Source organism: Syngnathus typhle, linkage group LG17 (genome assembly GCF_033458585.1).
Source record: "Syngnathus typhle isolate RoL2023-S1 ecotype Sweden linkage group LG17, RoL_Styp_1.0, whole genome shotgun sequence".
Taxonomy (NCBI): domain Eukaryota; kingdom Metazoa; phylum Chordata; class Actinopteri; order Syngnathiformes; family Syngnathidae; genus Syngnathus; species Syngnathus typhle.
This window is the reverse complement of record NC_083754.1, coordinates 9,230,110-9,244,684: the sequence shown is the minus strand read 5'-3', so window position 1 is coordinate 9,244,684 and position 14,575 is coordinate 9,230,110. Positions and strand designations below refer to the sequence as shown.

The 14,575-nt window shown below is 50.4% G+C and overlaps 1 protein-coding gene and 1 long non-coding RNA gene across 5 annotated transcripts; one reads left to right on the top strand and one right to left on the bottom strand.

Annotated features, from left to right (window-relative positions):
* Positions 1 to 2,861: 2,861 nt before the first annotated feature.
* Positions 2,862 to 13,321, top strand: LOC133169839 (axin-2-like). Its single transcript, XM_061302312.1, has 10 exons — positions 2,862 to 3,670; positions 5,101 to 5,223; positions 7,100 to 7,202; positions 8,720 to 8,860; positions 8,934 to 9,442; positions 9,520 to 9,693; positions 9,819 to 10,040; positions 10,098 to 10,223; positions 10,321 to 10,491; positions 12,226 to 13,321. Exons 1-10 carry the CDS (start codon positions 2,862 to 2,864, stop codon positions 12,350 to 12,352), a joined length of 2,505 nt encoding a protein of 834 aa, XP_061158296.1. The 3' UTR covers positions 12,353 to 13,321.
* On the bottom strand, positions 3,666 to 12,227 carry LOC133169841 (uncharacterized). Of its 4 annotated transcripts, none has more exons than XR_009718466.1 (3): positions 11,646 to 11,848; positions 5,077 to 8,112; positions 3,666 to 3,817 (listed from the first exon to the last, which is right to left on the bottom strand). It is a non-coding gene; the product is annotated as an uncharacterized LOC133169841 (long non-coding RNA). The 4 variants fall into 4 exon arrangements; XR_009718468.1 differs by lacking the exons at positions 3,666 to 3,817; positions 11,646 to 11,848 and adding exons at positions 3,826 to 4,365; positions 12,058 to 12,227; XR_009718465.1 differs by lacking the exon at positions 3,666 to 3,817 and adding an exon at positions 3,826 to 4,365.
* Positions 13,322 to 14,575: the final 1,254 nt, after the last annotated feature.

Genomic DNA, 14,575 nt, shown 5'->3' with positions numbered 1-14,575 from the left:
CAAGAGCCAAGGATGCCCGCAGTCAGTCGCAGATCTCCTCTGGACGAGCCAACCTCAAAGGGGAACTCCCGTGAGCCTCGTTGATGAGGCTGGACGTGAGAGCCCAACTGGCCCCCACTACCAGTCAACAGAGGCCCACGCCATTGGTCCGGCGATGCTCTCCACCCCGGCGGGTTTTCTGGCGGAGGTCAGCCGATGCACTCTTGCGCAGCTTTCGTGAGCTTAGCCTTATCAAGCATTGTGCGTCTCGGTTGCCGTTGGACTTGGCGGCTGGCACTGTTTTCACTGCGATTTAAATTGTTTCATCACCCTGAATGGTTACGGTGCATTGAGTGCACCCTGCATCAGCTATCTGTTGCTAAATAAATGGCGACGTCGTCTGTCTGGCATCGTTCATTTTATAGCCGTACGACCCACATGAGTCGCTTTGAATTCAGCCTGTAACAGATGGCCGAGCTGTTCACGATTCATCTTTGTGAGGATTCTGGGCCCGTTTGGTTGAACACAGGAATGTTGTTCTGTTGTATGAATGGCAACAGTTAGCAAGCTAACTGCACAATTATTATTCTGCCTGTTGCTGTGCGTACATCACGAGCAAACCAATAGATTCTGAACAAATGAAGTGAAAGTGGATCATTTCCTGAGACACACCTAATGGACGCTCTCTCCCAGCACAGAGGTTGGGGATGTCTGCGCTCATCAACCATGATGTGAACTGAATGGAGTAGTCAATACATCGCGTTAGCCCAAGTACGCGTGCCATCGTGCATGCGGCGTTTGATCGCTTAAGGTGATGGCTTGGTAATGCAATCTCAGCCGGATCTGAGGTTTTGTGCTCAAATAACATGCTGTGCAGCTTCTGGGCGTGTCGCCACTGGCGGGTGCTGTTGAGTGACGTCTACTCTTTGCAAGTCTGCAGATGGCTTTTTTTTAATATATATATAAATACAGTACTATATATACTTTACCCTGCGTGGAATTACTGCATAAACAAACTGGGTAGAGGGATTCCAATATGCGCTCCATGACGCCGTTAAAAATCCTGTCGGAGCGAGCCGTTGCACGTCTGTGCACGCGTTGTGCATCCCCGAGGCTTCCAACGGGTTAATCTCGCAAAGTATGCAGAGGAAAAGAAGGAGGAGTAAAAAAAAAATCCCTTTTAAAATTGATGTAGCAACAGAGGGATTGCGGCGATAATGCTATTTGGGCGGCGGATCAGTTACTTGTGACGCGCCAAAGCCTCGGGGAGTTGGCGCAAGATTGCTCGCCTTTGATAAGGTCCTGGTCACGCAACAGTCGCGCCTAACAGCCTCCCTAACCCCATATCCCCCGTTCACGTTATATGTGCGCCTACGGTGACGCAAGGGATCCACACGACACGTTTGCGCTACTTTGTTGGGAGGTTTTTTTTTTGGGGGGGGGGGGGGGTGCATGACGTGACACGGCCGGCGTCGGGTTGTTATGCAGCTTCCAGGACCCGCCGGTCGGCACTTACTTTGAAGTGAGGGAGGCAGGCAGGCAGTCGCCTTGAGGAGAAAAGGAGAGCCACAGTTGCGCCATGGCAGCCTGAAAGGAGCAAGCGGGAGGTGGAGGCGAAGGAGGAGACAACGACGACGGGGAGGAGGAGCGAGGAAAGCGCTGTTTTTCCGCCCCTTTTTGGCTCTCGCGCTCCCCTCGCCAGTTGCATTTTGCTCTTCGGCAAATCGTGGACGGGACGGACTCGCGGACGGAGCCGAACGTGGCGACCAAGCAAGCCGGAGGAGAAAGGGGCCTCCCCACTGTGGATTATAAACCTTCCGTGGATACAATTGGGACTATTTTATTCGTGGAAGGAAAGACTGGAGGAGCGAACTCGTCTGGGTCGATGGTAAGTTTGTGCTCGCCTCCCCTTTTCTTCTCCAATGGAGTTCACTTTGATGTGCCGTTGACTCCCCTTTGAAGTTGCCGTCCAAGACAGTTAGGGGCGGGGGGGGGGGGGGGGGTCGCTTATTTTAGAACATTTTCAACTCCAAAAGAAACACTTCAACCAATTATTTTTACTTTGGCGTCGCTTTTATTGACAGCAAGTCTGTTTTTTTCCAAGATAATACGTTTTCTAGGACTACTCTACAGACTCATATTGAACGTTTTACACAGGTCTGAACGTAAAAACGTGCCAGACCAAAAACTCATCGGAGCACCTAAATTGTGTGTTCTTGGTGAGTTCTTGATGACGTCAAAATACCGGAGAAAGTCTTAAATGAATCCAGCGGTGTGCAGAAAACTTGGTCACTTTGGCAACGTTTTTCCAGTACTGTGGGTGAAGTTTGTCCCACATTTGAGTCTGTCAGGTACTCAGTTGTTGCTCGGAACAGACGTGAAGCACATGTCGCGACTGATCCAGAAACCTGGACTGGATGTATTGGTGAATATTCTTTTTCGCGCAAATGTAAGGTTCAGGTCTAACTCAAAGACGTTTGGCAGGTTTCAGCGGTTTGGGGTTTAAGTGTGAATAAGACTCTCGTCTTGTACAATCGCGCCTTCTCGCAATTCTTCCACTAACTGGCAGATGTGCATGCAATATGTTAAAATAATGGGGAAGAAATAGCAATGGGAAGCATGCGTATATTTATAGAGCTGCGGAATTTGCCTCCTACTGTCTGGACTGCAATCTTTTTCCTGTTAAAGTTATCAAGGGGGAAAGCAGTCTCCAATTGAGTTTGAGGCGGATCAGGTTTTGATTATACTTTACGTTGTAGAGTGAAGAGGGGCTGCCTGAGAGAAGCTCCCCGCTGACATAAGAGAGTGAGAAGATTACAGGCGAACCTCAGAAGGCGGGATCATCACGCACGCACGGGTCTTTGCCGCCGCCTTGAAGAGCCATGAGTTGGCTGCTTGTGGACCACATCACCAGCAGTTTCCGAGAAGATGCTCCTCGACCCCCGGTGCCTGGGGAGGAGGGCGAGGCGCCCTGCTACCCCGGCAAACGCACCACAATGAAACGGGAGCCCAGCAAATCGGTGGCGCTCGGCCCGCCAGGCCCCTCGGCCCGGAGGAACGAGGATGGTCTCGGGGAGCCCGAGGGGAGCGCCTCACCGGATTCGCCGCTGTCCCGCTGGACCAAGTCTCTGCATTCTCTCCTTGGGGACCAAGACGGCGCCCTCCTCTTTCGGACATTCCTGGAGACCGAAAAGTGCGCAGACGCCTTGGACTTTTGGTTTGCCTGCAATGGCTTTAGGCAGATGAACCTGAAGGATAGCAAAACGCAGCGAGTGGCCAAAGCCATTTACAAGCGCTACATCGAGAACAACGGCGTGGTGGCCAAGCAGCTCAAGCCCGCCACCAAGACCTTTATCAAGGATAACGTCAAGAAGCAGCACATCGACTCCGCTATGTTCGACCAGGCGCAGATGGAGATCCAAAGCAACATGGAGGAGAACGCCTACCAGATGTTTCTGTCCTCTGATGTTTTCTTCAAGTTTGTGAGGAGCGGCGGCGAAAACGCCATTCACGTCAACCCCGACGGCCTGAACGAGCTTCAGGTCGTGTGCGGATATCTGCCAACGCTCAACGAGGAAGAAGAGTGGAGTTTTGATTTTAAGAGCAAAGCGGCCGCCATGGGACTGCTGGTGAAGTCGCCGCGGATGGCCGTGACCGTCAAGGGGCTGGAGGTCATGGAGAGGGGCTACAGGTAAGACTTTTTATTCTTTGGCTTCGCGTAGGATCATAACAAGTGGCTGCCATCTTTATGGATCTTGAAGACAGTCAAACTTTTTTGCATCCCATGATGTGCGTGTTTGGAAATGTCCAGCAGTAGACCTGTTCAGCCAGAATGCGCCTGAGAAAATACAGAAAGTCCAAAATTTTCAGATATTTCAAACTAAAGTTAATCGGAGAAGGGCTTCTTCCCAGAGTAGAAGAAAGAAAAGAAAGAAGGAATCACATGACACTCTTTTACTGCAATGCATTTTATGATGATATTTATGAAGACAAAAAAGACGGAAGCGTTTCCCCATTGCTGTTTTTTCCCCGTCACCATTGTCAGCAGCAGCATTATTTTTGCTGGCCCTTGTGCACATTTCCGGTGCTTTGAAATTATTCTGCGGAACTCAGAGGATCATCTCTCACTGGGAATGTTCCTGAAGGCCGTGCTCGCAAACGCGCGTTAACACAAGATAATGCGTCGGTCAGGCGCATTTGGTCTCGTGGCCTACAAACTCAACGTGTCGTCCGGCAGGTTCATCTTTGCAGATACTTTCGGGTTAAAACCCTATCGCGTGACGCTTCTTCGGCCCCGCCCCCCTCAGTATCTTGTCGTCGTCCGGATTCAAAACATGTGGAAGCCATTTCTCCCCCGTCCGTCTCGTTGCATCTCCTCATCAGACACTTGGAAAACAAACAAAAAACCCAAATGGCAGCAGCAGCTACAGTTGAGAGTGATGCCCCCCCTTCTCAACCCCACCACAGGCCCTTCTTCTGCCCTCTTTCTTGTTTGCGTCAACCCTCCTCTGATTCCCTCCACCTTTCTCCACTTTTATCCTTTTTCTTCCTTTTGGAAAGTGAGAGGAAAGGAGCTGAAAAAACGTGGAGGAGAGGGCTGGGGGGTTTAGTGCACCTCTTGAAATAAAGCGAGGGAGGAGAAAGGATAAATGAGAGAGGAAGAATGCAAGGCCAGCTGTGTTAAATACCTGACTCTGTGCGACCCCCTGTGAAGGTCAAGCCCACTGCCGGGGCCCCAAGACGCTGTTACTCTTTTTCATTCCTACTCTCAACACACACTCGTGTGCTTTTTTTTTTTCTTTTTTTTTTTTTACCCTGGCCACTCCTGGTCACCTCCCCCCCATACCATGGCAAGGTTGCACGCGCAGCAGGACGTCAACCTTGAGGAAAGTGTGAGTGCGAACGAAGGAAGCTGCGGGCCTCTCAAGGCGGAGCAAGTGGGACAGAAAAGTGGGGTTCCCATTGCTTTTGAAATTGAATGTTACTTAACCTAGTAGCCATTTGAGGGCTTGGCTTGCATCACCTTTGACACAAAACACGAGCAAGATGCGACGCACATGCACCCAGCTCTCGGGTTGCGCTTTGTTGTTTGCTCACTTGAATGTTTGCGGCATCTTTCAGGTGGTCCAAGGGAGGAGACGTTTGCCATGTGGGCTCCTTTGCTCCCGTCAGCAGCACCAACGACAGCGAGGTGTCCAGCGATGCCTTGACAGACGACAACATGTCTGTGACCGACAGCAGCGTGTAAGTGGGAAAGCATCTTTTTGCCTCAAACCAAGCGGATACGAAAGAAGCTTTTGAGTGATTCAAACTAGAAATGTTGTGACGAGCTCTTGCGCCTGAAGACACTCAGGTTGGGCCTCGTGATAATAATAAGAATAAGAATAATACATAGGTGTGCTTGATGGAAAGAAAGAGTCCCCGAAATGGGCTACACTGTTGCGTATCTGCTTCAAAGGCACCGAAGCCCATTTTCCATTCGGCCCTACTTTGCTCTGTTGTGTGAGACCTGTCATTTGTGCCCATTCTTAATCAGAACGTCGGTTTAATGGGCCGCAGACGTGCGAATCCCATGCACGGCTCAAGAACTGAATAGAAAAGAAGGAGGGGGGGCAGCAGGAGGACGCAGTTGGGTGGGAAGAGAAAGAGAAGCGGCGGAGGGGGAATTTCTGCTTATATCTTATTTATGGATTTGCTTGGACGCTGGGGAATGCAGCTGTATTCGCGCAGACTTCAAACATTACCTTATCTTACAAACCAGCCTTTTGATGTGCGGAGATCAGAGGCAGCGCTTGCCAAATGAAGATTGGGGAAGGAGGGTGAGCGGCGGCATCGGGGGCTACGCCGCTTATGCGCATGACTGTGGCATTTCAAAGCTAAAGTAGAAAATGCTGCTCGCTTCTGGCTTGGTCACCAGCAAAGGTGCCAGCCAGCCCATTTGGTGGCCACCCAAAGGAAGGAAAACGGAAAGGTCTGTCCACCTTTGGTTTTTAGTGCCACTTTGATATTGAGCAGAAAGATAAATTTGAACTTCAGACAAGATCGTCGGCGTCTGGGTTAGCAAAACTGTGGTTAATGCTAGCTGAATTGTGCAAGGCACCGAGGGAAAGAGGAGGAAACATGGCTCGTAGACAACAGTAACCCTGATACTGCAAACCCTTCAAACTCGCTTTTTTTTTTTTAATAAATGTGGTACACCGTGAATCAAAAATGGATATGAAGCAAGTCTACTTTCATTTTGGTGTACTCTACTTTCATCAACCCGTCACAGATCGAGGTAAACGGACCAACACCTCGGATCTCTCCTAAGAATTGCCACAACAAATTTTACTCCAGACTATGACGCACTAGCAAAAAAGGGAGACCAACAACACTGTTCCCACTGAAAATGAAATTATTATTATTTTTTTAATGCTGTTAATAAATGCATTTGTTTACAAAAAACCTGTTTGGAATATTCATGCTTTACTACCTACTAAAGGCCAAAATCTTTTATGCAATGACCTTTACAGGTCGCTTATATTACTTCACACAAACACTACGTCCATCTGCTCCTGGTTCGGCCCTCCGGTCCAAATTTAGAACCCAGTTCGGCCCGCGAGTCAAAAGGTTTGCCCACCCCTAGTATAGCACCAACTACTGCCAAGGATGACATACTCTGTTAGATTTTTTTGTTTTTCCTCAAGTATTGTTGGACGGTACTGGCAGTCTACACAAGTAAGCAATAGGTCAAATACCAATAGCTGGTGTCCTGGTGCCCGTCCTCATTTGAAAGGCATCGGCGGTGGTGCACAAACAAAGAGCACAAAGTGGAGATCGCACGCCACCATTTTCCACTTTGCTGAGTTAATCAGCGCGTTAAACTGTGTTGCCGTGCTCCAACGTCACCTTATGAACAAAGCCGTCCAAGTAGAAACATAAGCCAAGTCTGTGGCGAAACGGACACCCCGACTAATTGAAGTGAACTCGGTCTGAACCAAAACAGGAATTGGTTCGGTGCATCTTTAATCTGCCATTAAGCCTGAAAGATGAGAAACGGCATCTCCTTTCGCGTCTGTTTTGATGCTTGAATTTGTCTGACAATGAATTTATTCAGGCGCTGTGTTTGATGGTTTTTCAGAGATGGCATCCCTCCTTACAAACTGAGCTCCAAGAAGCTGCTTCAGAGGGAGATGCAGCGGAACGTGCGCATGAACAGCAAAGTGTCTCTGCCTGCTTTCCCCGTAAGTAGATTAACACACGCATGCACGTAGGCAGACGTGAGACTTTTTCAACCTGGTCGCCTGTCATTTCCATACCACCCTCTGTTCCGGGGCTCTTGGTTCTATGAATAGTTGCACGCGGCAATCCCAACAACAGCAGCAAAGATCTGAGGACGAACGTCAAAAGACCTTGCCTCCCACCCGCGCGCACGAGCCCTCTCGCTACCTTTGGTGTCACCTCCAACCCCCATTAGGGTTTTTTGAAGTCTGCGGGAGAGCAGGAGGTCTCTAAGCTCTTTATCGCCACCGTGCTCACAACGCGCCAGGGTTCTTCTTCCCCAACCCGTCATGCAAATATGGAAAACACAGATGCCAGATGAGCGAAGATCTCGCGTCGCATTGTCCCGAGGGCTCGGAAATGAGCCCAACAAAGATACGTTCTCGCGCATGTGCGCGTGAACGCTGCGCTTTGATCCGAGGATGAATGGAGCACGCGCGCGGGAAAGTGGCAACTTCACGCAGAGCGTGCACCCCCCACCCCACCCCCTGAGGTGAGGGATCGAAAGGAAGAGTTCGAGCATGTCATGTGAGCTTTCAGTGGGTCAAAGGGGAGTTGCGAGCTTAAGGCTCTTAATGGAAGCTAACTTGAGGTTTGGGAAGAAGTGTGAAAGTAAACTTTGTGTAACCTCAAGTTTGGTTTTGACACGCACCAATTTTTAGGGTAGAGATGTTCGGATTGGCTCTGGCAAGTCGTCTCTCTCTCTGGCGCGCCTGCTTTGCTTTCTTTTCACTATGTTGGCCTTGTTGTTGTTTCCCCGTCTGATTTTTGGCGATGGCTGCCGTTCCCTGGGTGCTGCACGCAGCCTCGGGCTCCATCGGAACGCTTCTTTTGCTGACTTTTTTTCTCTCTCTCGCCTCCCCTTCATCTCTACTACAAAGGAATGGGAGAAAACAAAACACCAAAAAAATCAAGAAAGCCTCAGTGCAAAAAATGCTAATAATTTAATACGCGTGTGTGTGCGTGCATGTGCGTGCGCGTGTGTGTTGTGTCACTTTAGTCGCTGAAAGGTGCCCAGCGTGTGATGGGCGAGGGAGGCATACATTATCTCAACCTTTCTGATCTTCCATCCTTTTGGTGACACCTTTTATGTGGCTCCTTTGCTCTCTTCACGTTCCTTTTCTCTGCCCTCCTGCGCTCATCTTTGCATCTCGGTCTGTTTTTAATCCCTCATCCTTCCTCCCTGGAGTTCTCTCCTTACCCCATGTCGACATGTGCCTTTTTATTCCGTAATGTAAAGCGAGCTCTTCCCGTCTATCTCCCCTGACAGCAACACCTCGCCCTCCCCCTCACTGCGTTTCTGATTTCTGATAAAGGGTTGGGGGGGGCACACACTTTGAAGTCAGACGGCCTGAAAGAGCCCCGCTAAGGACGGCCGAGGAAACCGGCCTGGTGCGACCCCCCTCCTCCCGCGACCGCACCTGTCTCGGAGCGCTTTCAAAGACAGAAGCCCGGCTAAGGGTTTTGCTTCTCTCTGCAGCGTGCCCGCTGTCCTCCCAAGGAAGGGGTCCCGGTGGAGCCGGCAAAGTTTGCCGCTCAGCTCATCTCGCGCCTGGAGAGCCTGAAGAGGGAACAGGACAGCCTCAGCTCTCTGGAGGAGAGGCTGCAGCAGATTCAGGAGGTTTGTGTGCTTGGAGTACACCTTGGTCACGGCTTTGTGCACTCCTCTTGAAAATGTGCGTCTTTATCACCAGGAGGAGGAACGAGAGGACGCAGAGGTAGTGGGAAGCGCTCAGCACGTTTCCCCCCACCCGCAGAGCCTACTCCCCAGCTCGTCCGAGGAAGACCCCCAGGCCATCCTGGATGAGCACCTGTCGCGCGTCCTGAAGACCCCCGGGTGCCAGTCCCCGGCCGTCATCTGGCACTCGCCCCGCTCCCGCTCGCCCGATCATCGGCCCTTCACGCGGGCCGGCTCGGGACTCAAGGCGGGTTCCCTTTCCGGTCCCGACCAGGGGGCCTTGGCGCTCGGCCTGGGCCCTGGCGGGACCCTGGTGGGCAGCCAGGGCAGCAAGCACATCCACCACCACTACATCCACCATCATGCCAGCCCCAAGACCAAAGAGCAGTTTGAGAGAGAGGCGGCTCTGCGCGTGCACACGCTGTGCTCCACTGGTGGCGAGTTCCCGCCCTGCCAGGGTTATCAGCGTAGCCGCAGCCTGGGCCGAGACTTGTGCAGCGCCGTCACGACCGATGCCAGCATGGGGTCAGTTTTTCTCCTCCTCTTAGCCGTGGTCACTATGCTGTCTGAGTCGAGAGCAAACGCATGAACTTTGCCGACAGACGTTCCAGCTCTCTGTCGCGACGCACGCGGCGCTCAGGGCTTGAGGAGGGCGTGGCTGAAAGGTGCGCCGAGGAGTGCGGCCCCCTCCAGCCACCCAGCAACACGGCCGACCCCGCTCGCAATGTCTTGCAGTGGATCCTCGAAAGCAAGCGACAAGGCAGGCACAAGTCAAGGTGAGCAAAGTTTGGCTTTGACCCAGCAAAATGCCCGTTTTGAGACGCTGTTGGGAAAACGGAACAATAAGAAAGTTTACCTTGTCCTTAGTTGAGTATTTTTTTATTTTATTCTTTTCTTGCAGTGGCACCCAGAGCAGCAAAAAATCTTTTGGGGTCTCCTCGACCCAGACTCACACGTGGGGTGGCGGCGGAAACTGCGCTCATCTTCGCGGCCACCAGCCTTCGCAGCCGTTCGTCCAAGACCCCGCCATGCCCCCCCTGCCCCCTCCCAACACTTTGGCCCAGCTGGAGGAGGCGTGCCGCAGACTGGAGGAGGTTTCCATCCCCAAGAGCGCCAAGCAAAGGTGCGACGTGCTTTCCAAACCTTGAATCATGCTCGATGCTGACGATGCTCTCCGCAGGCATTCGCTGTCCAGTCTCCAGCGGGACAAGAGCCATGTTGTGCCTGTGCAGACTGAGGGATCCGCCCTCGTGTCTCCTGCTAACTGCCTCAACATTGCCGCCGGCCCCAGTCCCCAGTCAGACGAGTATGTATCATCTCTCCACAATATGAGAGAAGGCGAGACCAGACCCCCGCACCGGCAGTCTTCTCACACCTTTCGTCTCCCTCTCGACATCTTGCAGCACTGCAGAGTGTCGAAAGAGTTTAACGACCCACAGGCCATGTGACGGCGGTGAGACGGTGGTGACCTACTTCTTTTGCGGGGAGGAGATCCCGTATCGGAGGACCATGAAGAGCCACAGCCTCACCCTCGGCCACTTCAAGGAGCAGCTGCGCAAGAGGGGCACCTACAGGTGTGTACCACCGCTTGAGGAGCAGTTTGCCAATTGCGAATTACCGAAAATTCAAAAGATGCCATCGCCGGTGACTTGGCTCCGTTTATCCCCCTCAGCTAAACGTAAAAGCATTTTGCTCTCGTTTTCGGTTCGGGGCAGCCGTACTTGATTACACGATTAGCGCCTGGAAGTACCCTGGGACTTGGCATTTTCTGAAAGGTTTTAGCAAAGGGAATCATTTCCTCGCATCCACAGCGCTTCGTCAGCATTGTGGCTGTGAGATGATTAGCGATCTAGCAACGCGGCGAGGTGTTCACACTTCGAAGCCAGCATCTCCGAACAACATTCAGCGATACTGCCGCAATGACTTGGGTGTAATGTATGTTGAGGGCAGTCGTGGGTTCCGATTCAGGCATGCGTGCACGCGTGTGTTTCTGGAGGCGGAATGAGAAGGACAAGATGGAGGGTGGCTTTGTGTTGGGGGTTAGTGGGAGAGCTTGAACTGCACCGATTTGGGTCCCATCTGGTATTGATTTCCATGCTAAGGCACACTTAATATGCCGCTTTGAAGCCTCGGCTGCTTTCATTTCGCCCAACAAAGACTCTCACAAATGGACAGCATGCAAATGCCTCACTGATGCCATTGAGGGAAGGGGGCATTGCTCCCTCTCCCGCTATTACCCCCACCCCTTGGGCTGTGACGTTTGCACATTTCTGCCGGCATTCTATGCTGACAATGTTAATAGTTTGTTTCAAAGGGGGGCAAGATGGCACCAGATCTGCTTGCAATGTCACTTGAACTCTCTGAAGGCAAAATGCTCAAGCGAGCCTGGTTTGGGCCACCCCATCCGTCATTGCTGCTTTCCCTCTGGCTCGCTATCTCGTCTTCCTGTGTCCTAGCATCTACATTTATTTTTATGCGGGGGCAAGAGAGAGCGGAGCGACAGGCTTTATTAGCAGCCAGAGAATGTGTGGACTTGGGTCATTTCTTCAACATGGCAGCGGTTCAACAAAGAACAGTAATGCTGCGCCCTGCCAGACAATATTGGTGCCAGATGTCAGTGCAAGCAGAGCGAGTGAGAGAAGGAAAGAGAAAAGAGAGGGGGAGGCAGATGTAGCCACATAAAACATGTTGGAGTGGAAATTCTGGCTGTGTGTCTGTTTCTTCTGACCTTTTGATGATTCCTTTTGAAAAGTGTGAAAAGACGTGCACTTTCCTTCAGCATTGTGTCTGAGCGACGCTTGTAATTATCACTGGTCTTGTGTCCTCAACACGTTGACACCTCCTGTACGTTCGTTCCCATGTTGCTGCTTTTCATTAATGGGAGCCCGCATGCTCATTGGCCAGCGTCGAGCCCACCTCCCGCCAGCAAACCCCCCCTTCGCGGCACCCCCCCGACGCCTTCCTCTGCCATGTTTTTCTCAAGACTATACTTTTTATAAGTATTGCGTTTTCTCGTTAAAAAACAATACACACACATTCCAGTCGAACACACACACTGTGCAAATCAAGGCATTTTTCCATGACATAGTTAATGACTAAATTCTTAGTCCCCCCCCACGCACACACAGTTAGGAACTCACCCCTGCTGCTTCCTCTTCCTCAAAAATGAGGATGGTGCTGTGTTGCATCATTAACGGCCCAGTGAAGTCATGGCACACATGAACCTTGTACGCTTGTCTTCGACCACGGTGCCCCGCTTTTGTTGAAGAAGTGTCCTAACGTCATGTGCGATTTTGCATTTGCCACAGATACTATTTCAAGAAGGCCAGCGACGAGTTTGAGTGCGGCGCCGTATTTGAGGAAGTGTCGGATGACGGCTCCTTGTTGCCCACCTATGAGGGCAAAATCCTGGGCAAGGTGGAGAGGATGGACTGAGGCCGATGAAGGACGACCGGCCGCGCGACTTGTCTCGAGTGCACCGGAAAACTCCCCAGAAACGTGTCGACAGGACTGAAGGTGAATGACCACTCGTCAAGCAAGCGGAATGGAATGGAGTGGAATGGAGCGGACCCAACGCCTAAACACCCTCCCCTGTATTGTAGTGTAAAGATTTGAATTGCTATTTATTGAAGCTATCTCATCCCCACAACCTGACAATTCCATGGACATGCTTCTTCTGATGATGGGCGGGAAAACAGAAAACTACCCTTTTTTTGTAATCTTCACTTTAACAAGGAAATTATTATTTTAGGCTGCAAACTTTACTTATACCTCTGTTGTTTCATGGGGAACAATCCTACATTTACTACTACTATTTGTGACGCCCACCCCTTTCATTTTCTCCGAAGAGCCACTTTCAACAAATTCTCCTCTCTGGGACTAGTCTTGATCCTTCTCATCACAGTGCCTTGGTTTGAGTGGCGCAGGCGTTGCACAGATAGCCTTCGCCTCCGCGAACAGAGAGAGAAAGACGTGTTTACATCTTGAAGAATTTTGAGCAACAAAAGCGCAACAGCCTGTTCCCCAAATGTGTTTATTGTATGTGCGCGCGTGTATGACCGAGTTGATTTGTGTGCAACTCAGAGCTGCATGATAATGACGAATTTTGTATGGAGTACAGCAGCTGTGCCTACATGGATTCTTGCCGTGTTCGACCCCATTTTAAGGGGTCCCGTTACTCCCTTGATTTTCACAAGGGGCCTAAAAATGTTGAACTAAAGATATTTTTATGCATTTTTTTTATCTATATCTCGTTTCATCATCCTTTTATGTTTTATAATATTTTACATGGCTTTGTCGGCTCCACTAAAACTGTAAATTATGCATTCTATAGAGCTCGGTACTTTAATTATTGTAATTATAAAGAGATGTAGCCTTTATTAAAATGTTCTATTTTTTAAATGAGCTAATGGCTTCCTATGGTTTTCTTGCGACGGAGAGTCTTCGTATGGACGGACTGAAATTAATTGGAATGTGTGCAAGTGAGTGTTAGAAACTTTAATCTGCATCCACCCTGCTGTGGTGAGCGTAACTCGCCGGAGAAATCTCTGTCAGATTTGCATCCATTATCAGCTCTTAATTTAGTCCCTGTTGGAAATTAAAGCACATTGCATTAATTTAGCCGCCAGAGCCCAGCTATGTTTTTATGCGCAAGCCAAGCACGCATCTAAAGTATGCGATAATGAGATTGTTAGGCAAAACATGCTATTTACACGCTAAACCATTTGGCCTCCTGTGGCACCACCCCCAAAAACGCCGGCGCTACATGTGACGTCATTAGACGAAACAACATGGCGTCGCCCTGTAAACAAACAAGGCGTTACTAGGTTAATACCCACTTCCTGTCTCAGTGCTCGGACACGCCGCATCCATGCCGCATCCATGCCGCATCCATTCAGCAGAAGACATGTAATTACAGCGGTTTGCAAATATGTAATTTTAATTTCAGAAATAGCCCGCTTGAAAGGGCACCGTGATGCAGTTGTTCTCAAGCAACGTAAATAGGGAATTTTTCCGTTTTATTTTTAGCGCCGGATTAAAGTCAAAGTCCAAAGTCTGCTGTATTGATAAGATCCCTTCATATGTCAAGACGTACAAAGAAACCGAAATTCCGTTTCCTCTATCCCACGGTGACGAGACATAGTACACAATAGACATACAAGTAGATGACACAAAATAAAAACAAGAAGGCACAAACAATAAATAATATGAGTGATGAATAAATAATAAACAAATAACAATAAATAAGAGGAGCAAAACTGTGCCAGTGTGGATACAGTAGACAGTAAGCATAGCGCAAAGTACAGGACGCTACGCAGAAAGGGGGAGAGTTCAGGATCCTAACTGCCTGGAGTATGAAGCTGTTGGTGAGTCTGGTGGTGCGGGAGCGCAGGCTCCTGTACCTCCTCCCAGAGGGCAGAAGATCAAACAGAGTGAGCGGGGTGACTCACATCACTCACAATCGTGGTCGCCTTACGGGTGAGATGGGAGGTGTAAATGTCTTTCAAGGAGGGGAGTGAAGCACCAATAATCTTAACAGCCGTGTTCACTATGCGCTGCATGGCCTTCATGTTGTAGTCAGTGCAGCTACCACCCCAAACAGCAATACAGCTGGAGAGGACGCTCTCAATGGTGCCACGGTAAAATGTAGTCATGTCG

Bases quoted from the DNA above. Each gene is read 5' to 3' on its own strand.
- LOC133169839 (XM_061302312.1), top strand. From the start codon at position 2,862: ATGAGTTGGCTGCTTGTGGACCACATCACCAGCAGTTTCCGAGAAGAT. The intron at 9,443-9,519 runs GTCAGTTTTTCT...CTTTGCCGACAG, and splicing joins ACGACCGATGCCAGCATGGG to ACGTTCCAGCTCTCTGTCGC. The intron at 10,224-10,320 runs GTATGTATCATC...GACATCTTGCAG, and splicing joins CCCAGTCCCCAGTCAGACGA to CACTGCAGAGTGTCGAAAGA.